General features: G+C 37.7%; 1 protein-coding gene across 1 annotated transcript in view; it reads right to left on the bottom strand.

The window, feature by feature from the left end:
• SPIDR (scaffold protein involved in DNA repair) overlaps positions 1 to 27,230 on the bottom strand; it is a 1,635,101-nt gene that overhangs the window by 821,438 nt on the left and 786,433 nt on the right. The window contains exon 8 of the mRNA XM_053715026.1: positions 26,218 to 26,413. Within this exon, the coding sequence (XP_053571001.1) occupies positions 26,218 to 26,413 (196 nt within the window). The remainder of the gene's footprint in view (positions 1 to 26,217; positions 26,414 to 27,230) is intronic.

The raw sequence follows: 27,230 nt of genomic DNA, 5'->3' as shown, positions 1-27,230 counted from the left end.
ATCGCGTGTATATTACACGCCCACCAGAATGGCGTCATATTCTTGAAGGTTGATCATTGGATCAAGGCGCACACACCTTTTGTTTTTATCAACATGAAGTTGCCTCTACAAAGTGATCGTATTTGTTTCAATAGTGTGTTCATTTTTCTCTTATATCAAGGTCATAAGTATGTTTTCCCTTTATCAACAGATGGTGTTATCTTATTTATGCAAATATACAAGAAGAAAGAACTGGCACTAGTTAAGTGAGCAATGGAATAAATGGAAATATAATTGTAATTCCCGGTGCTAACCCACCATGTTAAATACAAGAGAGAAAAAAAGGTAAGAGACCTCAAAGTGGCGGTTTCTAAGCACTCATTCCAAATAATTAGTTAAAAAGTGAATTTTAATCGTAAATTTAAAATAACAAGCCTCTATTGACAAAAGTACCTAAATTAAACTAAGTCACATAATCTCTGTTTCCTGGCCAATAACAGCTCCCTCGGCTTCAGGTGACAGGGATAATGGACAAGCTAAAGTTTAAAATCAACAATTACACCGAGGTGCAAACACACAAACTAGTTTCGGCTGTGAGATCAGCCTTTCTCAATGTGAGCAGACAAGCCGAGACCCGAGTGCCACCCCTTTAAATAGCACATTCATTCGACCCCAGAACCAATCCATAGCTACTTGCTAAATCCTCCCTCATATTTGACCAATCAAGTCCATAAACGTCATCACTTTCAGGGTGTGTTGTAACTGTGCAGTCTAATTGGCCATACTGGATCGCAAATCCTATTGGATATGGAGCGTCATGAGTATGTTGTTGCCGGTCTCTGAAAATACATCTGCAAACAGTAACCCTGTCTCACGGTAGTTGGATCAAGTGATAAAATACAAAATGTATAATAAAGTCCTCCTGACATCTACCTCTGAACAGGGCATAAAGACTTAAAATATTTAAAATATTACCTGCGAGTATACTGGTTTTTGTATGTGAAGGTGTGCAAAAATGCAATGATTCCATTGGCTAAAAATATGTCATTACCTAATTAGCTGTCATATCATGTTGCTGTCTGTATTGCAGCCGTCACATTCAAAAGCATCCTGGTCCCTAATCACTTATATACGTCGCTTAGACTGTATCCAAAACACCTACGAGTATACTGGTTTTTATTTGTGAAGATTTGCGAGAACGCAATTATTCCATTGGCTAAAAATATGTTATTACCAAATTGGCTGTTATATTATGTTGTTATATGTATCAGAGTTGTTACATTGAAAGCCATCTTAGTACCCAATCACTTCTACACGTCTAAAATCAGACTGCATCTAGTACAGACTATATTAATTTTAAAAAAGGTTAATAATAAAAATAGTAATAATGATAATAGTAGTGAAACCTATCGATGCCACTTTTAGTATCTCTGCAAATAAACAGATTCTATACAATCCAATTCAAAGTATTTCAAAGTGTTTTCGTGTGTGTTTATTATCATCTCTATACGTGCTTTTAATGATAAATTATTAGTGAAATAGTGATAGTCCTAGAATCCCTAGAATATTATATCCTCAAATGAATTGTAATTTTGTAAATAACATTTATGTGCCCTATCCTAATTTAGTGTCTCTCGTCATAAAGTGTCTTTAAATTAATATGAAGAGGGTATATATTTCTTCAAATATATACATACATCCGAATAAATAACTACCTCTCTCTATTTAGTCTACTAGTGTATCTAAATGTGATTCACTATTCAAGTGACAACAATATTTATGAGTGTGATATGGGGGGAAGAAACCCCCAGAAAAGCCCCCTAAGGTTAAATGTAAGTATGAACAAATAATTACGACTTTCTTCTATCTAAACAAAATTGTGCACGACTTTCATATTAGGATGATTTTTGATTTTTCATGGGGGAGAAATTTGCTGATCTCATATTTAGTCATTAATGTTTCTATTGATATGGTAGTATCCAAATCTCGTTTTCTTGTTATGACATAGCGTTAATGTCTCATATAGTTGCTTTAAGATATTGTGTTACATGGTATCATAGATTTTTTATTGTACCATTTCTTAATCTTCCTTAAAGAACAGGGGATAAATTATTTTGTTCTTTAAGACCTGATGGTTGAATTGTATTTAAAAGAAAGATCCATTTACTTTCAGCTTGTAGAAGGCATTTTTCTATATCACCCCCTCTAATTCCCATCTGAATTTTTTGAATACCATAGCATTTCAATTCTGATTGTATAGATCTGTGTTTTTTGAGGAAATGACGAGCTACAGAGGTCAGCTGTTTTCCTGCACTTAGATCTTTTGCAGCGTTTTTTATGTTCCTTAAATGTTCTTGTAATCTAGTTCAGATTTTCCTGGTTGTCATACCGACGTATATCTTTCCACATTTACAGGTTAAGGCATATATGACCCCCTCTGTGTGACAATTGATATATTCATTGATTTTATGAATTTGATGGAAGTGGTCACATATGTCTTGTTTTTTTATCATGAAGCTCCATGTGCTACATGCTCCACATTTATGTGAGCCTTTTGAAAAAGCTCCAATTGTTTTCGGACCTTCAAAATGACTTGAACTAAGTAGATCTTTGAGATTTTGTGTTCTTCTATATCCAGTTTACACTTTTTCGCCCAAAATGTGTGATAGAATTGGGTCAGTTTTTAAGATGTACCACTTATCTTGTAGTATTTTCAATATCTTTGTGCTTTTAGGATTATAGGTTGAAATGAATCTTATTTCATCTTGTTGAGATTTTGTTTTTTTCTGCAATAGTTCACTCCTCGTCGTCGATCTTCCTCTGTGCTCTGCCTTTTTAATAGATCTTTTGCTGTAACCTCTAATTTTCAGTCTTTCTGACAGTTCTTCTGCTCTTTTCTTATAGTCTGATGAGCAATTTCTTCTCGTACGGAGAAATTCACCTGTCGGAAGTGATCTTATTGTATTAGGTGCATGAGCACTTGAGCTGTGCAGCAGGCTATTTGTTGCAGTTTCCTTCCGATATACATCAATTGATAGTAAGCCTGATGAGGTTTTTTTTATTTGAAGGTCCAAAAAATTAATTATATTGAGGTTAGCTTCATAGGTTAATTTAATATTCAATTAATTAGAGTTAATAGTCTGTAAGAATACATCCAGTTCTACTTTGGTGCCCTCCCATAAGAAGAACACATCATCAATGTAGGTAATCCAAAGGGGGATCTTATCCAGGAATTTTGTATTTATATCTGAGAACACTATTCGGTGCTCCCACCATCCCAAGATTGGCATATGTGGGAGCACATGCCGTGCCCATTGCTGTTCCTCTTTTCTGTAGGTAAAATCTATTATTAAATGTAAAGAAATTATGATTTAATACGAAATATAATAATTGTAATATGAAATCATCATGAAGGGGGTCTTCTTCAGATCCCATTTGAAGGAACCATCTAACGGCTTAAATACTGAGATTATGATCTATGCAGGTGTACAAAGATTCTACATGTGCCGTTACCAGCCATGTTTCAGATGATATGTGTACATTTTCAAGTTTTAATAGCACATCTGTGGTATCTTGGACATATGAGGAAATATGAGACAGATAGCCCCTTAGTCTATAGACCACATATTTACTGGCCTTTTCTGTAAGACTATTGATGCCAGAAACAATTGGACATCCTGGATGGTGTCTTATCTTTGTGGATTTTTTGTAATAGATAAAAGATAGCTGTTGTTGGATGTGTCACTTTTAGGAATTGGTATTCTTTTATTGTTATGATATTATTATATCTGGCTTTATCTATCATAGTTATGTAATGATTTAAAAACTCTTTTGATGGATTGTATCCCAATTTCTGGTAACAGTTCACATTGTTTAGTTGTTTATCTGTTTCTTTGCGATACATCTGTACTGGCCAGATTACAATATTTCCACCTTTGTCTGCATTCCTTATTATCACGTCCTTCCAGGATTTCATGTCCTCCAGTGCTTTTTGTTCTTGTTTATTTAGATTCTGTTGTATGTTATAATCTGGTAGTTGTAGTATTTGTTCACAGACAACTTCATTAAAGACCTGCAATTGTGGGCATTGAGTGATTTTTGGCATAAAATTTGATTTGTTTATAATTTTATTCCTCCACTGTGTTTTATTAGGGATTTCTTCACCCTGTCAATTGTTCTGTTCATTTACTTCCAGAAGTTCTTCAAGGTTTTCTAGTGTATTCATTTCCTCCTCATCCCAATTCTGGGTTGTTTGGTTGTCATTTATATTTGGAGATTTATGATTGTAAAATCTACGTAGTGCGATTTTTCTAACAAACAGGTTTATATCCTTAATAGTCTCAAATTTATCTAAATGTGGTGTAGGGCAAAAAAGACATTCCCTTAGATAGTACATTCAGATGTTCCATGGACAACAATTTTTGTGATAAATTAATCACTCTCATGGATTCATTTTCAATTCTGAGAATGGGCTTGGTGCTCTTGGGGCTCTCTGATTGGGTTTCCAACTTTTTGTTGTTGTTGGAATTGTTCTGCGATTGATTTTTGTTTATACGCTTTGGTTTGCCCCGTGCCTCTTCTGGTGCGTCTACTCCTGAAGAGGCACTTGCCCCTAAAAAAATCTTTTCTTTTGCCGCGAGTAATTCTCATATGACTATCTGTCGTGGGTATGTCTGTGTCTGTCTCAGATTCTTGTGCTGATTCTTCACCCTCCGTATCAGAAATATCGCTCTGTATAACATTTACTCTAGGGTATCTGTTTGGATTTTGATTAAAGCGCTTCTTCAATTTATACACTTTATTATCTGCATAGTCTGCTTTATCTCTATTCAATTTCCCTTGTTTAGTTTGTTTAATTTCATTTTCGCATTTATCCAATTCTTTTTGGTATTGTTTATACGTTTGCTCAAAATTTGTAAGGTTTCGTACTCTGATAGTTGTATATTTAGTTCTTGAACTTTTACCTCCAGTGCATCATATTCAGCTTTGTCATGTCTTATTAGAATTTTCATTAGTTTTTCAGAGCACTCAGAGAGTGCTTCCTCTCATTCTCTGCTATGGTCAGAATAACAAAATTAAAAAGATGTCTTATTTCCATCTTTTTAATTTCGTAATTCTGACCACCAGCTGAACTGGATTGAGGGCTGCACCTTCATGCAGACTTGTGGGCTGGCTTTGGTTTCTTAAAAGGCTTGGATTTATTCCAACTTGAACACGGCTTCCAATTGGAACCAGAGTCCTTTGGGGAAGGAGTGATTTTCTGTTCTCTATTCTGACGAAAGGAACAAAAACGATGAGAAGCTTTCGAATTACCCTTGGATTTTTTATCTTGAGGCAAAAAAACTCCACACCCCTCCCCACCAGTGATAGTGGAAATAATAGAATCCAGCTGAGAACCAAATATATTATTACCCTGGAAAGATAGAGATAGTAATCTAGATACCATGTCAGAATTCCAAGATTTAAGCCATAAAGCTCTTCTAGTTGAAATAGCTAAATACATGGATTTAACATCAATCTTGATGAAATCAAAGATAGCATCACAGATAAAATGATTAGCATATTGAAGCAAACAAATAATTCTAGACAAATCAGGATCTGCTTCCTGATGCGCTAAGCTATCCAACCAAAAAGTTGATGCAGCTGCAACCTCAGCCATAGAAATGGCAGGCCTGAGAATATAGCCAGAATGTAAATAAGCTTTCATTAGTTAAGATTCAATCTTCCCATCTAAAGGATCCTGAAAAGAAGTACTATATTCCATAGGATTAGTAGTACGTTTGGCAAGAGTAGAAATAGCCCTATCAACCTTAGGGACTTTTCCCCAAAACTCCAATTTAGCCACTGGTAAAGGATATACATTCTTGAACCTAGAAGAAGGATTAAAAGAAGCACCAGGTTCAGACTATTCCTTAGCAATCATATCAGAAACAGCATCTGGAACAGGAAAAACTTCAGGAGTAATCACAGGGGGTTTAAAAACAGAATTTAAACGCTTAATGGATTTGTTATCAAGAGGATCAGACTCCTCAAAATCCAAAGTAACCAATACTTCTTTCAATAAAGAATGAATATATTCAATCTTAAAAAAATAAGATTTATCAATTTCAATGTCTGAAGTAGGATCCTCTGAACCAGAAAGATCCTCATCAGAGGAGGATATTTCAGTCTGTTGTCGGTCATTACAAATTTCATCAGACTTATGAGAAGTTTTAAAAGACCTCTTACGTTTATTAGAAGGTGGAATAGCAGACATAGCCTTCTGTATTGCATCAGCAAAATAATTTTTCATATCAACAGGGATAACATGTACATTAGATGTTGAGGGAACAATAGGCGCTGTACTAGTACCAATAGAAACATTATCGGCATGCAAAAGCTTATCATGACAACTGTTACATAATATAGCCAGAGATATAATCTCAGCTTGCTTAAAACAGATACACTTAGCTTTGGAAGAACTGTGTTCAGGCAGCATGGTTCCTAGAGTAGCTTCTGAGACAGGATCAGACTGAGACATCTTTGCAAAAATGTAAAAGAAAAAATAACATTTAAACAAAAACCCAATTACCTCATATAGCAGTTTCAGGAATGGGGAAAAATGCATATGCTAAATAGGCAGAAAAACAAACAGTATAGCTCTCTAGAATATAAAGAGAGCAAAAGCATAAAGGAAGTGGGGTAAAATAATTTAAAAATATTTGGCGCCAATATGACGGACGATGCAAACATGAACAATTTTTGGCGTCAACAAACATACTGAAATGACGCAACTCGCATCATAACAAGCGCAACTTTGCGCCAACAACCTAATGTCAACAAAGACGCAGGAAATGCCCGCGAAAATAAGAAAAAGCAAGTCAAATTGGAAAAAGACTAAACCCCAGGTAAAAAATAACTTCCTAAAATATGATTCCCATACTGAAACTGTTAGACTGCAAAGGGAAAAATACATACAAAAAATCAACAGAAATGGGGAAGTATAAAAGGGTGTGTGCACCTTTAAATCTGTAATATTTATTTATTTAATTGTTTATTCAGGTCCACATGGGTACCTAGTAACGAAATGACAGTCCAGTAAAGCTTCCTGTGGGCGAACTCCCCTATCCCCCTCAGAGCTTAAAAAGTCATGTAACTGTTATAGATAGCTGGCAGTACACATAGAAGAAAGTTACCACGTAACTCACCACAGGCTCCTAGTTTGACGTTACTGTCCTTAAACTACGAACATCTGCTACTGGATATCTGCTAAGTCTATCCTTAGCTTTTACCCACATTATTCAGACGTTAACTCTGACAATTGTGAGAGATTTAAATGGATAAAAGTTTAGCAACCTAATTAAACATATTACCTTTGTTTAAAAAAATAAAAAAAATGGACATATGTATATATAGTCATTCAACTAGATTACAAGTTTTGAGCGCTATAGGGAAATTAACGACGCCACAAAAGCGGCAGTTTTTCACCTTCCTATAGCGCTGCTATTACAGGTTTTAAAAAACCCAGCTTGCGCAGGCGATATGGTGGCATTGAGCTCCATACCTCACCCAAATACAAGCACTGCTTTGACGTGCTCGTGCACGATTTCCACATAGACATCAATGGGGAGAGCCGGCAAAAAAAAAAAAGCCTGACACATGCGATCGCGGAAACAAAAGCTACGTAACGCAGCCCCATTGATGTCTATGGGGAAAGAAAAAGTTATGTTTAAACCTAACACCCTAACATAAAAAACACGTCTAAACACCCCTAATCTGCCGCCCTCATTGCGGCCACCTACATGTTATTAACCCCTATTCTGCCGCCTCCAACATCGCCGCCACCTACATAATGTTATTAACCCCTAATCTGCTGCCCCTAACATCGTCACCACTTACATTAGTTATTAACCCCTTATCTGCCGCCCCCAACATCGCCACCACATACATAATGTTATTAACCCCTAATCTGCTGCCCCTAACATCGTCACCACTTACATTAGTTATTAACCCCTTATCTGCCGCCCCCAACATCGCCACCACATACATACATTTATTAACCCCTAATCTGCTGGCCCTAACATCGCCATGACCTGCCTACACTTCTAAGCCCCTAATCTTCCGCTCCCAATGTAGCCGCCACTATACTAAAGTTATTAACCCCTAAACCTCTGGCCTCCCACATTACTAACACTACATAAATATATTAACCCCTAAACCTAACCCTACCCTAACACCCCCTACCTTAAACATAATTAAAATAAATCTAAATAAACCTTACAATTATTAACTAAATAATACCTATTTAAAACTAAATACTAAGGCCTAGATTTAGAGTTTGGCGGTAGCCGTGAAAACCAGCGTTAGAGGCTCCTAACGCTGGTTTTAGGCTACCGCCGGTATTTGGAGTCAGTCAGGAAAGGGTCTAACGCTCACTTTTCAGCCGCGACTTTTCCATACCGCAGCTCCCCTTACGTCAATTGCGTATCCTATCTTTTCAATGGGATCTTTCTAACTCCGGAATTTAGAGTCGTGGCTGAAGTGAGCGTTAGAAATCTAACGACAAAACTCCAGCCGCAGAAAAAAGTCAGTAGTTAAGAGCTTTCTGGGCTAACGCCGGTTTATAAAGCTCCTAACTACTGTACTCTAAAGTACACTAACACCCATAAACTACCTATGTACCCCTAAACCGAGGTCCCCCCACATCGCCGCCACTCGATTAAATTTTTTAACCCCTAATCTGCCGACCGCCACCTACGTTATACTTATGTACCCCTAATCTGCTGCCCCTAACACCGCCGACCCCTATAATATATTTATTAACCCCTAACCTGCCCCAACATCGCCGCCAGCTACCTACAATAATTAACCCCTAATCTGCCGACCGCAAAGCGCCGCTACTTACGTTATCCTTATGTACCCCTAATCTGCTGCCCCTAACATCGCCGACCCCTATATTATATTTATTAACCCCTAACCTGCCCCCCTCAACGTCGCCTCCACCTGCCTACACTTATTAACCCCTAATCTGCCAAGCGGATCTCACCGCTACTATAATAAAGTTATTAACCCCTAATCCGCCTCACTCCCGCCTCAATAACCCTATAATAAATAGTATTAACCCCTAATCTGCCCTCCCTAACATCGCCGACACCTAACTTCAAGTATTAACCCCTAATCTGCCGATCGGAGCTCACCGCTACTCTAATAAATTTCCTCATATAGCAGTTTCAGGAATGGGGAAAAATGCATATGCTAAATAGGCAGAAAAATAAACAGTATAGCTCTCTAGAATATAAAGAGAGCAAAAGCATAAAGGAAGTGGGGTAAAATAACTAAAAAATATTTGGCGCCAATATGACGGACGATGCAAACATGAACAATTTTTGGCATCAACAAACATACTGAAATGACGCAACTCGCATCATAACAAGCGCAACTTCGCGCCAACAACCTAATGTCAACAAAGACGCAGGAAATGCCCGCGAAAATAAGAAAAAGCAAGTCAAATTGGAAAAAGACTAAACCCCAGGTAAAAAATAACTTCCTAAAATATGATTCCCATACTGAAACTGTTAGACTGCAAAGGGAAAAATACATACAAAAAATCAACAGAAATGGGGAAGTATAAAAGGGTGTGTGCACCTTTAAATCTGTAATATTTATTTATTTAATTGTTTATTCAGGTCCACATGGGTACCTAGTAACGAAATGACAGTCCAGTAAAGCTTCCTGTGGGCGAACTCCCCTATCCCCCTCAGAGCTTAAAAAGTCATGTAACTGTTATAGATAGCTGGCAGTACACATAGAAGAAAGTTACCACGTAACTCACCACAGGCTCCTAGTTTGACGTTACTGTCCTTAAACTACGAACATCTGCTACTGGATATCTGCTAAGTCTATCCTTAGCTTTTACCCACATTATTCAGACGTTAACTCTGACAATTGTGAGAGATTTAAATGGATAAAAGTTTAGCAACCTAATTAAACATATTACCTTTGTTTAAAAAAATAAAAAAAATGGACATATGTATATATAGTCATTCAACTAGATTACAAGTTTTGAGCGCAATAGGGAAATTAACGACGCCACAAAAGCGGCAGTTTTTCACCTTCCTATAGCGCTGCTATTACAGGTTTTAAAAAACCCAGCTTGCGCAGGCGATATGGTGGCATTGAGCTCCATACCTCACCCAAATACAAGCACTGCTTTGACGTGCTCGTGCACGATTTCCACATAGACATCAATGGGGAGAGCCGGCAAAAAAAAAAAGCCTAACACATGCGATCGCGGAAACAAAAGCTACGTAACGCAGCCCCATTGATGTCTATGGGGAAAGAAAAAGTTATGTTTAAACCTAACACCCTAACATAAAAAACACGTCTAAACACCCCTAATCTGCCGCCCTCATTGCGGCCACCTACATGTTATTAACCCCTATTCTGCCGCCTCCAACATCGCCGCCACCTACATGTTATTAACCCCTAATCTGCTGCCCCTAACATCGTCACCACTTACATTAGTTATTAACCCCTTATCTGCCGCCCCCAACATCGCCACCACATACATACATTTATTAACCCCTAATCTGCTGGCCCTAACATCGCCATGACCTACCTACACTTCTAAGCCCCTAATCTTCCGCTCCCAATGTAGCCGCCACTATACTAAAGTTATTAACCCCTAAACCTCTGGCCTCCCACATTACTAACACTACATAAATATATTAACCCCTAAACCTAACCCTACCCTAACACCCCCTACCTTAAACATAATTAAAATAAATCTAAATAAACCTTACAATTATTAACTAAATAATACCTATTTAAAACTAAATACTAAGGCCTAGATTTAGAGTTTGGCGGTAGCCGTGAAAACCAGCGTTAGAGGCTCCTAACGCTGGTTTTAGGCTACCGCCGGTATTTGGAGTCAGTCAGGAAAGGGTCTAACGCTCACTTTTCAGCCGCGACTTTTCCATACCGCAGCTCCCCTTACGTCAATTGCGTATCCTATCTTTTCAATGGGATCTTTCTAACTCCGGAATTTAGAGTCGTGGCTGAAGTGAGCGTTAGAAATCTAACGACAAAACTCCAGCCGCAGAAAAAAGTCAGTAGTTAAGAGCTTTCTGGGCTAACGCCGGTTTATAAAGCTCCTAACTACTGTACTCTAAAGTACACTAACACCCATAAACTACCTATGTACCCCTAAACCGAGGTCCCCCCACATCGCCGCCACTCTATTAAATTTTTTAACCCCTAATCTGCCGACCGCCACCTACGTTATACTTATGTACCCCTAATCTGCTGCCCCTAACACCGCCGACCCCTATAATATATTTATTAACCCCTAACCTGCCCCAACGTCGCCGCCAGCTACCTACAATAATTAACCCCTAATCTGCCGACCGCAAAGCGCCGCTACTTACGTTATCCTTATGTACCCCTAATCTGCTGCCCCTAACATCGCCGACCCCTATATTATATTTATTAACCCCTAACCTGCCCCCCTCAACGTCGCCTCCACCTGTCTACACTTATTAACCCCTAATCTGCCAAGCGGATCTCACCGCTACTATAATAAAGTTATTAACCCCTAATCCGCCTCACTCCCGCCTCAATAACCCTATAATAAATAGTATTAACCCCTAATCTGCCCTCCCTAACATCGCCGACACCTAACTTCAAGTTTTTTACAGGCAAAAGAGCTGAATTTCTTGGGGCATGCCCCGCAAAGGGCCCTGTTCAGGGCTGGTAAGGTAAAAGAGCTTTTAACTTTTTTAATTTAGAATAGGGTAGGGCATTTTTTATTTTGGGGGGCTTTGTTATTTTATTAGGGGGCTTAGAGTAGGTGTAATTAGTTTAAAATTGTTGTAATATTTTTCTAATATTTGCAAATATTTTTTTATTTTTTGTAACTTAGTTCTTTTTTATTTTTTGTACTTTAGTTAGTTTATTTCATTGTAGTTATTTGTAGATATTTTATTTAAATAATTTATTGATAGTGTAGTGTTAGGTTTAATTGTAGATAATTGTAGGTATTGTATTTAATTTATTGATAGTGTAGCGTTAGGTTTAATTGTAGATAATTGTAGGTAGTTTATTTAATTAATTTATTGATAGTGTAGTGTTAGGTTTAATTGTAGATAATTGTAGGTAGTTTATTTAATTAATTTATTGATAGTGTAGTGTTAGGTTTAATTGTAACTTAGGTTAGGATTTATTTTACAGGTAATTTTGTAATTATTTTAACTATTTTAGCTATTAAATAGTTCTTAACTATTTAATAGCTATTGTACCTGGTTAAAATAAATACAAAGTTGCCTGTAAAATAAATATTAATCCTAAAATAGCTATAATATAATTATAATTTCTGTTGAAGCTATATTAGGGTTTATTTTACAGGTAAGTATTTAGCTTTAAATAGGAATAATTTATTTAATAAGAGTTAATTAATTTCGTTAGATGTAAATTATATTTAACTTAGGGGGGTGTTAGTGTTAGACTTAGCTTTAGGGGTTAATACATTTATTAGAATAGCGGTGAGCTCCAATCGGCAGATTAGGGGTTAATGTTTGAAGTTAGGTGTCGGCGATGTTAGGGAGGGCAGATTAGGGGTTAATACTATTTATTATAGGGTTAGTGAGGCGGATTAGGGGTTAATAACTTTATTATAATAGCGGTGCAGTCTGCTTGGCAGATTAGGGGTTAATAAGTGTAGGCAGGTGGAGGCGACGTTGTGGGGGGCAGATTAGGGGTTAATAAATATAATATAGGGGTCGGCGGTGTTAGGGCCAGCAGATTAGGGGTACATAGGGATAATGTAAGTAGCGGCGGTTTACGGAGCGGCAGATTAGGGGTTAATAATAATATGCAGGGGTCAGCGATAGCGGCAGAATAGGGGTTAATAAGTGTAAGGTTAGGGGTGTTTAGACTCGGGGTTCATGTTAGGGTGTTAGGTGCAGACGTAGGAAGTGTTTCCCCATAGCAAACAATGGGGCTGCGTTAGGAGCTGAACGCGGCTTTTTTGCAGGTGTTAGTTTTTTTTTCAGCTCAAACAGCCCCATTGTTTTCTATGGGGGAATCGTGCATGAGCACGTTTTTGAAGCTGGCCGCATCCGTAAGCAACTCTGGTATCGAGAGTTGCAGTGACGGTAAATATGCCTGTACGCTCCCTTTTTGGAGCCTAACGCAGCCATTCTGTGAACTCTCAATACCAGAGTTATTTTAAAGGTGCGGCCAGAAAAAAGCCAGCGTTAGCTACGCGGGTCGTTACCGACAAAACTCTAAATCTAGGCGTTACTTACCTAGAAAATAAAACCTAAGCTAGCTACAATATAACTAATAGTTATATTGTAGCTATCTTAGGTTTTATTTTTATTTCACAGGTAAGTTTGTATTTATTTTAACTAGGTAGACTAGTTAGTAAATAGTTATTAACTATTTACTAGCTACCTAGTCAAAATAAATACAAAGTTACCTGTAAAATAAAACCTAACATTACAATAAAATAAAATAAAATACCATTATCTAAATTACAAAAAAAAATAAACACTAAATTACACAAAATAAAAAAACGAAATTATCAAAAATAACAACGAATTACTCCTAATCTAAAAGCCCTATCAAAATTAAAAAGTCCCCCAAAATAAAAAAAAAAACATAGCCTACACTAAACTGCCAATAGCACTCAAAAGGGCATTTTGTGGGGCATTGCCTCAAAGAAATCAGCTCTTTTACCTGTAAAAAAAAAAAATACAAACACCCTCAACAGTAAAACCCATCACCCACACAACCAAACCCCCCAAATAAAATATCTAAATAAACCTAAGCTAACCATTGCCCTGAAAAGGGTATTTGGATGGGCATTGCCATTAAAAGGGCATTTAGCTATTTTACAGTGCCCAAACCCTAAGCTAAAAATAAAACCCACATAATAAACCCTTAAAAAAAAAACTAACACGGGGGTGGAGCTAACTGCCGAAGCGGCTAGGAGCAACACATAGGAGCTCCTGTCTATAATTTTGATTATTGGGGTTTTATAGCTGAAATATTTAGTATATTTTTTATTTTTTTACCACCCAGACCCCCGACTAAAGACACACACTGTAGACTTGGAAGCGCCAAAGATAAACTTTAGAGTTTTTAATTGGGCAGTTAAAGTGTATTGATTGAGAGGCAGCTGAAACTGGCATGGAGGATACCAATTTTATTGAAAAGGACTTTTCCCGGCTTTCTCTCCTACCGTCAATGAGTGTGGGGACAATCGAAGACAGACTTTGCAACATAGTGAGAGATCACTTGTTCGGTCTACGGACCTTACTCATACAGTGGTATGAAGAACACAATATGCGTCATGCTTCTCAAGATGGTGTAGGGTCACGGATGGAAAATATTACCCTTATGGAACAGAGCACTGTGATTGCTGGCAATGAGATTTGGACGGAAGGCACCAAGAATGCTAACAGCGCTAACGTACTGGATATACATGTACTTAGAGAGCACTGGCAGCCCAGAACGACTTACTATCCGAAACTTACACCACCAGACGTCCCAAAAGTTCCCAGCATCATATCCCAAAAAGACAAAGTGAAGCTAGATGGAGATACTGAGACCGCTTCTAAGGGAGTCATTATTCCTATCTACCTGCCCGGTGCAGCAGCGGTGAGAGAAGGGCGATTGTGACAGTGTGAATGTGGTTGTGGAAAGACTGAGCACAACAATGGACTGGAGGGATCGTTCCCGAGTTACGGGGTGGTTCTACTCCCAAGATGCGAAGCCATCCCATCTCAGTATCTTTTTAGACCCATGCGACAATAGCAAGCTTCCTTCACCTGTTCATACCTACAAACTACTGTTGGAAGCCGTGGTTCCTCTGCACTGGAGTGTGCAGCGACAAGCGGTGATCAACAAAGGAAGTATAATTTATGTGCAGCCAGACCCTATACTGTTGGTTTGTCAGAAATCTCAGAATTGCAGTAAGATGAAGACGGGAATGGGGTAACCTTTTAATTAGCCCTTATAAAAACGAACAAGCCTTGGTACAGGATGGTATTAACAGACGGTATTAACGTTACCAATGTGCTGCTTTTGCTGGACATTGAACCTTTTGTTGTATGCCTATTCCACTAGTTTAGTTGTGTATGTGAGTTATTGTTTTCTGTTTTTATTTTTCATTTATACCATAAGTTCACCAGATAGTATGTGTAGCTATTTGTTCACGTATATGTTACTTATATTTGTACCCGTACTGAGAAGCCATTGTAGTATTCCGTCATATACCCCAGGGGTTATTATCATGGTGCTTAGCGGTGAAGTGGAAGTGAGAGGGGACACTAAAATACTTTGAAGCAAGATAAATTTTTTATTAGCAGGTTCTGCACCCAGAGATACTGCGCAAAATGCTAGACAATAACATATTATTTTGTGGTTCTTAGTTAAGAGACTTATTTTTCCTGGGATACAACTATATAGCATACATTTATTGTACATAGAAATAAAAGACCTAAAATTATATTCTTAATGGGGGAGAAACATATAATGTTTAAATAACTCCAGCGCTAATGGCTGTTTCAGATATTCTATGGGGTATCACTGTGTCTCATGGTTGGCGGCCGAGATAGGGAGAAAAAGGAAGTCAGTATGTACTGAAGTATACAAAGGAATAGTGAGGATCTAGTTAGTACAACAAAGGTTTCTCCTTATAGAAGTATTTTGCAATCGCCTCTACTCCCAGCTATAGTTTAGTCCATCAATAAGTATACGCTTATTTTTAGATGCCATAGATAACAGCATCACTGTTTTATTATATTTCGTGTTTATTTACTATGTTACACAGCATGTGATATGCAAGGGAACTACTTTTTGCTCTAGGCTTTGGGGTATAGGGCCCATGCCCCCGGGCCAGAGGTATAATGATGAATATTCCTGCACAGCTCTTTTTGCCTTTCATTGAGGACCGCTACATAGATTTAGAGGTGGTTAAGTGATTATACATATATTTTCAAGGCTAACGCCTATTTCTTCACCACGCATTGAGGTTTACAGTTACCCGAGATATCCTCAAGCTGACCTATAACCACTTAGTTTACACCACAAGTTTACAATGCCCCTTAGGTATTAAAAAGCTCAGATCTCTGGCTGGTTATATCCACAAAGCGAGACATAAATGCCAGGATATTTACTTCTGTCTTCATAGATCCATGGCTATTGGAATTAGGCTCCGCCCCCCAATTTCTGTTCACTGAGTGAACTAAGGAACTCAGATTCCACCAAACTTTTTCCCAATGTTTATTATATTTTTGTTGCAAACTAACAGCCTTAGATATACCCATTCCGAATCACCATCTGTGACATATATGACCTAGATAGTACTGTTTTTAATCTTGATTTATCTTTCTATTCTTTGACCAGAAGTGACCATTTATTGGTTTGAGAAATGATGTGTCGTAGATGTAATGATTCAAACCCTAAATTTTATATATAGGTGTTTTATTATAGACCATATTGATAGTCCCCTCCCTATTAATGTGAGGTTAAAAGCATGCAAGTATTGATACAAGGGGTCAAATGGGGCCCCATAGGTTATTATAAAAAACCCGAGGTTAGTTATATATTTTTATCAACCACACAGCTAGCTTAACAATACTGAAATTGTTTTTGATGATCTGACCTCGGTATTACTAGTTATGCAACTGTATATTTTCTCTTGTGCAGTATAGTAGCAGTGTATTGTTAGGTATGTGAAATGCTATGTATATTATGATAAGTTGCCCTTACTGGTTACGGGCTCATGCAAGTGGTTATTCTGTATTGTAATCTTTTCAACCTCAATTAAAAAAAAAAAACTAACACTAATCCCCGACGATCCACTTACAGTTTTCAAAGATCGGACATCCATCCTCATCCAGGCGGCAGAAGTCTTCATCCAAGCGGGCAGAAGTCCTCATCGAAGCGGGCAGAAGTCCTCATCGAAGCCGGCAGAAGTCCCCATCCAAGCGGGCAGAAGTCTTCATTCAAGCGGGCAGAAGTCTTCATCCAGATGGCATCTTCTATCTTCAACCATCCGGCGCGGAGCGGGTCCATCTTCAAGACATCCGGCACAGAGCATCCTCTTCTTAAGATGGTCGCTGTAAAATGACCTAATGGGATATTGAACTTTGTTCCTTTTTCCTTCTCCCCAGTCATATATCTTTTGTTTTATGTTTGTTATTTATTTTTTTATTTTTACTTTTTACCAGAAATTTATAAGGTCAAATTCAGAATTGAGACCTTCTGGAACTCTGGTTTTCAACCTAAAGATTCAGAAGGCCTCTCTTTCACCTGGCTTACAAGTCCTATCCTCTCCCTTTCTTAGTGGGAGTACTCTTTCTATGATGGTCCATGTGAAGAACCTCATCTATTTTTGGTGGACAGTAGAAAAATGGTTGATAAGTGGAGTAGTCAGGATTCCTGCTCTGATGTCTGAGAGATGCTCTTTTATTCTCACCCTAGCCTCCCTTGCTGTGAGCCCCATATAATGTAGGGCACATTGTGTACAGGAAATTAGGTACACCACATAAGTTGAACGGTAATTTAAGCACAATTTTTTTTGAAAATTTTCCCCTTTAACGGTGGTGGTGAAAGTTTCCCCTAGAGCCTTGCATGCTTAATAATGGCACCAATATGTCCCATTAAATCTCAACCAGGAAGAGTTTGAAACCTGTTCACTGCATAATTTTGTAGGGGCTACTCTGAAATATTGTCCTATTCCTCTTGTAGGCAAATCGGACCCTGTCTCACGTAAACCATCATCTGCTGATTGCAAACTGAGATAATTCTTTATAATCTGGCAAATTTGCGTATACTGTTGAGAGTATTCGATTATGAATGTAACTTTGCTATCTGTGTGTTTTTCAAGTTTCCTTCTGTCTGTGCTTAAGAGGCTCTCTCTATTCACTCTGGCTACCGATTCTCTAGTCTTAGCCACAGTGGAGGTTTTATAACCCCTTACTTTCAGCCTGCTAGACAACTCTTCCGCTTGTTTCTCATACATTTCTTGGCTGGTACAATTTCTTTTTAAGCGGATGAATTGTCCCCTCGCTACACCCCTGAAGACTCTCATTGGATGGCAACTTGAGGCATGCAGGAGCGAGTTCCCCGAAATAGGTTTTTGATAGGTTTCAGAGGATATCTTCTGACCTGAGCTGCCCCTTAATGTAATATCCAAAAAATTGATTGTGGATATTTGAATCTCTGATGTAAAGCTAATCCCCACACTTTTACGATTCAGACCTTCAATAAAACACCCCAAATCTTTCACTGTTCCTCTCCAGATAAACAGGTCATCAATGAAGGGTCTGTAACACACTATCTCTTGCCTGTGGGGTTTCCTCTCCCCATAGACGTGGGACAGCTCCCACCAACCCATAAACAGGTTGGCATAGGAGGAGGCAAACATGGCCCCCATAGCTGTCTGTCCCACGTCTCTGGAGGCAGAACTCCCCCTGAAACTCGAAATAGTTGTGGGTGAGCAAGAATTTGGTTACTCTGGTAACCTATTCAACAAATTTGTCATCTGCATCATTCTTTCTTTCCAGAAAATAACGAATCACTTCCAAGCCTCTCTCATGGGGTATGGTGGAGTACAAGGATCTCACATCCACCGTGAGCCATCTGAAATTGCTCTGCCATACCACAACTATTTCGAGTTTGAGGGGGAGTTCTTTCTCCAGAGACGTGGGACAGCTATGGGGGCCAATTTTGCCCCCTCCTATGCCAACCTATTTATGGGTTGGTGGGAGCTGTCCCACGTCTATGGGGAGAGGAATCCCCACAAGCAAGAGATAGTGTGGTGCAGACCCTTCATTGATGACCTCCTGTTTATCTGGAGAGGAACAGTGAAAGATTTGGAGTGTTTTATTGAAGGTCTGGATCGTAACAGTGTGGGGATTAGCTTTACATCAGAGATTCAAATATCCACAATCAATTTTTTGGATATTACATTGAGGGGCAGCTCAGGTCAGAAGATATCCTCCGAACACCTATCGAAAACCTATTTCGGGGAACTTGCTCCTGCATGCCTCAAGTTGCCATCCGATGAGAGCCTTCAAGGGCGACAATTCATCCGCTTAAAAAGAAATTGTACCAGCCAAGAAATGTATGAGAAACAAGCAGAAGAGTTGTCTAGCAGGTTGAAAGAAAGGGGTTATAAAACCTCCACTATTGCTAAGGCTAGAGAATCGGTAGCCAGAGTGAATAGAGAGAGCCTCTTAAGCACAGACAGAAGGAAACTTGAAAAACACACAGGTAGCATAGTTACATTCATAACGGAATACTCTCAACAGTATACACAAATGTGCAAGATTATAAAGAATCATTTCAGTTTACTATCAGCAGATGATGGTTTATGGGAGACAGTGACAAGGGGGTCCGATTTGCATACAAGAGAAATAGGACAATAGAGAACAGAGTAGCCCCTACAAAATTACTCAGTGAACAGGTTTCAAACTCTTCCTGGTTGAGATTTAATGGGACATATCGGTGCCATTATCAAGCATGCAAGGCATGTGAGGGGGTGACTACAGGGGAAACTTTCACTTCCACCGTTACAGGGGAAAATTTCCCAAAAAAATCTGTGCTTAAATTGCCGTTCAACTTATGTGGTGTAGCTCATTTCCTGTACACAATGTGCCCTACAGTATGTGGGGCTAATAACAAGGGAGGCTAGGGTGAGAATAAAAGAACATCTCTCAGACATCAGAGCAGGAATCCTGACTACTTCACTTATCAACCATTTTTCTACTGTCCACCAAAAAGGATATGAGGTTCTTCACATGGACCATCATAGAAAGAGTACTCCCACAAAAAAAGGGGAGAGGATAGGACACGTAAGCTAGGTGAAAGAGAGGCCTTCTGGATCTTTAGGTTAAAAAAACAGAGTTCCAGAAGGTCTCAATTTTGAATTTGACCTTATAAATTCTGGTAAAAATAAAAATTAAATAACAAACATAAAACAAAAGATATATGACTGGGGAGAAGGAAAAGGAACAGAGTTCAATATCCCATTAGGTTATGTTATATTAAAGGAACAGTCTACACCAGAATTGTTATTGTTTAAAAAGATAGTAAATCCCTTTATTACCCATTCCCTAGTTTTGCATAACGAACACAGTTATATAAATACATATTTTACCTCTGTGATTATCTTGTATCTAAGCCTCTGCAAACTGCCCCCTCATTTCAGTGCTTTTGACATCCATTTTAGCCAATCAGAACTGGGTCACTGGAACTCCACGTACATGAGCACAGTGTTATCTATATGACACACATGAACTAACACCCTCTAGTGGTGAAAAACTGTCAAAATGCCCTGAGAGAAGAGGCGGCCTTCACAGGCTTAGAAATTAGCATATGAACCTCCTAGGTTTAGCTTTCAACTAAGAATACCAAGAGAACAAAGCAAAATTGGTGATTAAAGTAAATTGGAAAATTGTTTAAAATTACATTCTCTATCTGAATAATAAAAGTTTATTTTGGACTAGACTGTCCCTTTAATGCATAACACCTTTAATAGGTGCATTTATCTCTACAATATTCACCTATGTTTATTTGGATGATTACTCTGACATGCAATCCACTTAATTTTGACACACTCTTTATTATATTTAGAGCATGTACCTAAACGTTAATTATATGGTCTACATAGGTTACATAATACCTTGTTATGAAAAGAAGGGATGAGTTGTATATTTCAGTATGCATTTAGGTAACACATGTGCCAATGCAATATGTAATCTTATTATGAGACCTGTATACGGGCATCTTTGTTAGACATAACATACCTCAGTGTTAATGCCAATGAGTGTGTATATATATATATATATATATATATATATATATATATATATACACATACACACACACATACACACACACACATATGCTAACCTAGCTATGTTTTAATTTTTTTTAACAAAGGTAATATGTTCAATGAGGTTGCTAAACGTGTATCCCTTTAAATCTCTCACAATTGTCAGAGTTAATGTCTGAATAATGTGGGTAAAAGCTAAGGATAGACTTAGTAGATATCCAGGAGCAGATGTTCATAGTTTAAGGACAGTTACGTCATACTAGGAGCTTGATTGGATAAAGAAAAGGAGGTGTGTGAATTCCTCCAGCCAATGGGCAGTCAGACATCAAGTTTTAAAGCAGGCTAGGAATAAGGCAGTAGCCGAAAACGGTCAGCCATTTGTTTGTCTGACACTCTGACACTCTATTTTTAATTCTGTTTTTACCCACAGGGTAAGGATACACTTTGTTTAAATGTTCTAATAAAGTTTATACATGTTAACCTTCACCACGATGCCCCTTGAAACATTTTTTTTTTGCTGGAAATATACATAGAACTGACTCATGGCAAACATAAGTAAATACATATATTTAAAACTTTATATTAAAACAAAAAGTGCCCAACATAGCTGAAAGTGTCTTAAATAATGATAAATACTTACTGAAGACAACCATCCACATATAGCAGACAGCCAAATAAGTACTGAAAACTGTCAGCAGAGGTAATGGTATAAGAGTATATCGTCAATCTGAAAAGGGAGGTAGAAGATGAATCCCTACGACTGATAACAAAGAACCCTTGAGAAGATTTCCCATGAGGGAAACCATAAAAATCAACAGGCAATACTCTCTTCACATCCCTCTGACAAAGACTGTACTCTGAGAGGAATTGGGCTTCAGAATGCTTAGAAGCCCTTACCATAGCAGAAATCATAAAAATTAAGCACAAACTTACTTCACCACCTCCATAGGAGGCAAAGTTTGAAAAAACTAATGTGTGAGTGTTGTGAGAGGTGTATTTATAGGCATTTTGAGGTTTTGGAAACGTTGCCCCCTACTGGTAGGAATGTATATCCTATACATCACTAGCTCATGGACTTGCCATTTACATGAAAGAAATAACCTTTTATATGTCATGCTAAATAGTGCAAAATCACTGATTCCCACATACTGGAGATCTCAAAAAACCCTCACAGTGGCTAAATGAATTTCTGAGGTGAATTTGTTTTTGCAAATGGAAAGATTTCACTACTTACTATCAGGCAAGGTTGAGTTGGTTGAATACATGCTTGAGGTGTGGAATTCTCAAGAGACATAATATTTCAATATAATGGAAATACAAGATAACTTAAAGGACCAGTTCACTCATAATAAGTTGGTGGCATAGCATCAGCAACAGGTTAGTAAAACTTTAGAGTAATACCCCAAAAATGAGTAGTTGTAAAAGTACATTTTTTCACCTTTTAAAATTATTTAGCAGAAGCTGTCCTCAACAATCCTGGAACGCCTGGATAAAAGGGCTGGGCAACATCGCTATGTTAGCCCGCCCCCTGACCAATCACGCAATTAATTTATGCAGGAATACATTTTCATTTCACTATGTCTGCACATTCTATTAAAATTAATTCTTGTTTTGGGTAAACTGTCCCTTTAATCAGTAAAGATTATATTCTTAGAGTAAAAAAGGTAAACAGAAATGACACCCCCCCCCTCCTTTTTTCTCTCTCTCTCCCCTCTATCCTATCTTCTTCCCTTGGGTGGGGAGGTACCTGGTTAATTGTTGTATTGCAATATAAAAGTGACAGATGCTTTGAATAGTCATGTTTGATTTTTGTACGTTATCTTTCTTTTCTGAAAAAGGTATAAAACAAACAAAAAATTAAAAAGTTCAGCATTCAACTCGTACTGGGATCATGCATTGCTCTGATTTTTTTTCACAAAGGTGTTACATTTCTACACTTAGAGGACTTTATTCATTAGGATCCCATAATGTATGTTCTTAGCCATCCATTGCAATTTCTTGATTTTTCCTTTTTTCTTGTTTATTATGTATACTATAGTTTATTTGTTGTGCAATCTAGATGATGGAAAACTCCATCACCCTTTATTCTTTTGATATGTAATGATGATTTCTCAATAAATCTCATCTACATATTAAAAAATAAATAAAACTACTACCAATAATAATTAAGGAACTTCCATTTGGGTTGTGTATTTAGTTTTTCTGTGAAATAGAAGTTTTTTTTGTCCAGTCCTTATTTATCATTACTCGTGGACTCCATAGCTTAGGTATTAGTTCCCAGGAGTCCATGGGAACCCACGTGCCGTTTTTGGTAAATAATTTTTTGTCGGCACTTTTTTTTTCCCCCCGGCTCCAATTTTTCCCCCCTTACTCCTTTCCTACCTTTTTTGCTTAGCTATACATCAGATTAGTTTCCAGTAAGGCGTGTGTGTGTGTGTGTGGGGGGGGGGGGGGTTATATAGCTCTTGAGGGTTGGTGATCTTTGCCTTTTCCTAGTGGCCAGGAAGAGTAATTCCCAGTAGTAATGGATTGTGGACTCTTACCACCATGAAATGAATATATCAGGTAAGCATAAGTTATGTTTTCTTCCTATCTTAGCTTTCAAAGGGGAACTAATGGGTTAAGAAATCACTTTCAGAGAAGAAAATTGGAGCACTTCAATTTTTCAACTACTCCTGTGAAGGCAAAGATAAGACTTGAATACCAGAGAGGTGGGAGGGATTAAGTTAGAGCTTTGGAAATCTTTGCCTCCTCCTATTGGCCAGGAGTTGAAACCCAGGATTAATGGCTTGTGGACCCTCACCCCGTTATAAAAAAAAAAGAGCTGCTACCCACTAAAAGTCATACTCAATTTCCCCTTTGTTATTCGACCTGGTCATAGAACCGTTGGCATGTTACATCAGACAATACTGTGAGGGATTAGATCTGTGTTAGGCCATAAACAACATCTTTAGTTATATGCAGATGATTTGTTGCTATTTGTGGGCAACCCCAATATCAATTTACAAAAACTTTTATATATACTGTAATTAGTAGTTTCGCCACCTTCTCAGGCTATGAAATTAACATTGACAAGTCCAAAGTAACCTAGTTACAAAATTCACAAAACACTATATTGACAGACACTGGACTTAAAATCACTGATGGCTCGTTCAAATATTTGGATATTCATATACATGTAAATCCCAATAAACTATACTACCTCAACCTTGGAGGTACTGTTGCAAATAAAAAAAACACCTACTCATGGGCTAGACAAAAAATACCCATCTCCCTCACGGGCAGGGTCCACCTTTTTTAAAATGTTTGCCTTTCCCAAGCTTCTTCACCCATTACAGATGTTACCAATTATTTTTACCCAACAAGACACTACATGTAAACCTTGAACAGTTCATATGGAGGGGGAAAACCTATTTAGCAATGCCATTATGCAGGGGTGGGCTATGCCTCCATAACATTTTATGGTACAATCGGGCTACACTGACAAAACTAATACTAGATTGGATTGTTGAAAGCAATCGTTTCACTGTCCCTGTTCTGGAAGCCTGTCTCATCAAACCAATACATTTAGCATTTCTTCCCCACACAAACATTACCTCACTACCAACATATATATAAAATCATATATTATACAAAGACCCCTTGAGGGCCTGGGCCAAAGTTTGTAAATTATGGGGAGTATGAAACACAGCGAGCAAACACCTACTAATCCAAGGCAATTTACCATTCCTACCTGGCTACACAATGGAAGTATTCAGAATATGGCAACAGAGACACCTCTTTAATCCAGTAACCCTAGAAATGATCTCTTCTCAAGAATTACAAAATTGGTATAGTCTTCCACATACGCATACATTTGCATATTTTCAGTGCAGACACTATTTCAATAAACTAATAGCAGATGGCTTACTGATTAAGGAATCTACTAATGTTGACAAATTGTGCACGCTAGCAAGACAGGGTTCCTATAAAAATCACAAAAACGTATGATCTCATTCTTCAAGATTTTGAAAACTCTGCTAGGCAGAAAATATTAGCAAAGTGGCTAAACTGTAGGTACCTAACCGTAGATGAAGAATCTATCAGCGCTAGTTTCAGAAAGGCACATGCTGTTACAATCTCTGCAAATTTAAGAGAATCCCGCATGAAAATTCTGCAACAAGCCTACATCACACCTGGTCTTCGTTCAAAATGGGTACCCGGAGGCTAACAACATCTGCACTAAATGCAGCCATGCCTCACTAGACTAGAACCACCTATTGTGGGACTGTCCTAAATTGAAAAAGTTTGGGCTAGAACCTCTTACTGGCTAACAAAAATAACAAAAGAGCAGGTATGCCTCACAGCTCAACATTAAATACTCTTACTACCAAAAGACAGGGTATTTAAGTACAACACTTTCATAACCACATTCTCTACATCATAAATGAAAACCTTAAAGGCAACTGTTGTTTAACTGTCAAACTTAAATACACATCATTAAAAGGTGATTACATTATTGGTCAGATACCCCCTACCCCCTCTTGCAAACACAGGTCTGTGGAGGGTGATCTGGAGGAGCTCCGGGTATGTAAAAATATGTTAGTCAAATATTTAGTTTTCTGTTTTTGGTTATACTTGTTAATGATTAGATGTAAAAATAGAAAAATGGATCCTAGCCTCTGCATGATAAACATATCATGGATTTGCTCTTACTTAACTGAGTTACACCTTTCATAATGCATATTAATTCTGATTTTATAGGGGGAAAAAACAACGAAATGTATTTTCAATATTTTCATCTTATTATGTATGTAATGGTTCTTTATTACTATAAATAAAGTTATAAAAAGTCATACTCAAGCCAGTCATGTAAATGAGTTAAAAGGACATGATACCCAAATGTTGAAGCACTCGAAAGTGATGCAGCATAGCTGTAAAAAGTAGGCTAGAAAATATCACCTGAACATCTATATGTAGAAATAAAATATATTCTAAACTTATTACATTTTTTATTAACATAGAGAATTTCCAAAGCTCTATTTTGGGGCTGAACATATTTTAACAATAAAATGTGATAATTCTATGCAACAATCATGTATCAGTAAAAAGTAAGGTGCTTGGTCTTAAAGATAGTTATCCAGTATTGTATAGACTACTTCTAATTTCCCTTAAATTTAATTTAACAGCTAAGCAATGCAACATTTTTTTTTAACTTAGTGATTTTTCTAGTGTAAATACAATAATTAAAGTTTTGTTCTAAAGGGCTGATTGCAGGCTGTGCCATTAAAAATATTTTAATGAAACTATTCCTGTTTTAAAATGTAGTCATCTCACCTGCTGGGGACACTCAGCAAGTAAATGTAACAATGCCTTCAAGGCCATACAGGTACCAAAAGAAGGCAAGGTTTAAATAAGGTTCATATACTCACCAGGGTGTAGAGATATGAATGATGTCATTTGGTGCTGGTCTGAGATGCGCCACGGTTTGCTGAGCAAAAAGAACCTTTATAGGACTGCCTGTAAAGAATGATTCATCAGGTGTCAACTGCTGGCACAGAGCAACCTGCATCAAACACTCCTCATGAATCTCAATTATCTTTACTGTCAATGTTCCCGGTTTAGAACCTAAAATGAATAAATAAAGATCACTAAACAAATTGTCTATATATGATAAAAAAAAAGTACTTTTTACACTAAATAAATTTAAATGAACAAATCCAAATAAAGAACTTTTTAATTTATTATAGAGAAAAATAAGTGTATTTTGGGGTGTTAAATAGTATATAACTCAAACTGAAATTGTTTTATATTGAAGCAAAGTGTGCAAACCTATTTAAATGATAGGTTACATAGAATATTGGATTTTTGTTTTCTTAGTCGTGAACCACTTTTAAAACTCATACAAACCAAACATGTCCATAGAAACATAGGGCTAGAGTATGAGTGGTGCGCGTGCAAGCGATATCGGGTCTTTTCGGCTTATTGCGCTCAACATTACAAGTTGAAAAAGAAAATTTATGCTTACCTGATAAATTTCTTTCTTTCTTGACACGGTGAGTCCACGGATCATCATAATTACTGTTGGGAATATCACTCCTGACCAGCAGGAGGAGGCAAAGAGCACCCCAGCAAAGCTGTTAAAGGGACATTATACACTCATTTTTTCTTTGCATAAATGTTTTGTAGATCTATTTATATAGCCCATAATTTTTTTTTTAAATGTATAGTTTTGCTTATTTTTAAATAACATCGCTCTGATTTTCAGACTCCTAACCAAGCCCCCCAAAGTGTTATGAGAATACCGTCAGCTACCTTCTCCAGCTTGTTCCTGTTTGTGTAAAGGGTCTTTTCATATGCAAAAGAAGGGGGAGGGGGGAGTGCCTGAGATTTCCCACTTGTAGTGGGCTTTCCAACTGCCTTTTCAACAGAGCTAAACTGAGAG

This window comes from Bombina bombina, chromosome 5, assembly GCF_027579735.1.
Source record: "Bombina bombina isolate aBomBom1 chromosome 5, aBomBom1.pri, whole genome shotgun sequence".
Lineage (NCBI taxonomy): Eukaryota > Metazoa > Chordata > Amphibia > Anura > Bombinatoridae > Bombina > Bombina bombina.
The sequence above is the reverse complement of the archived record's forward strand: the minus strand, read 5'-3'. Positions and strand labels throughout refer to the sequence as shown.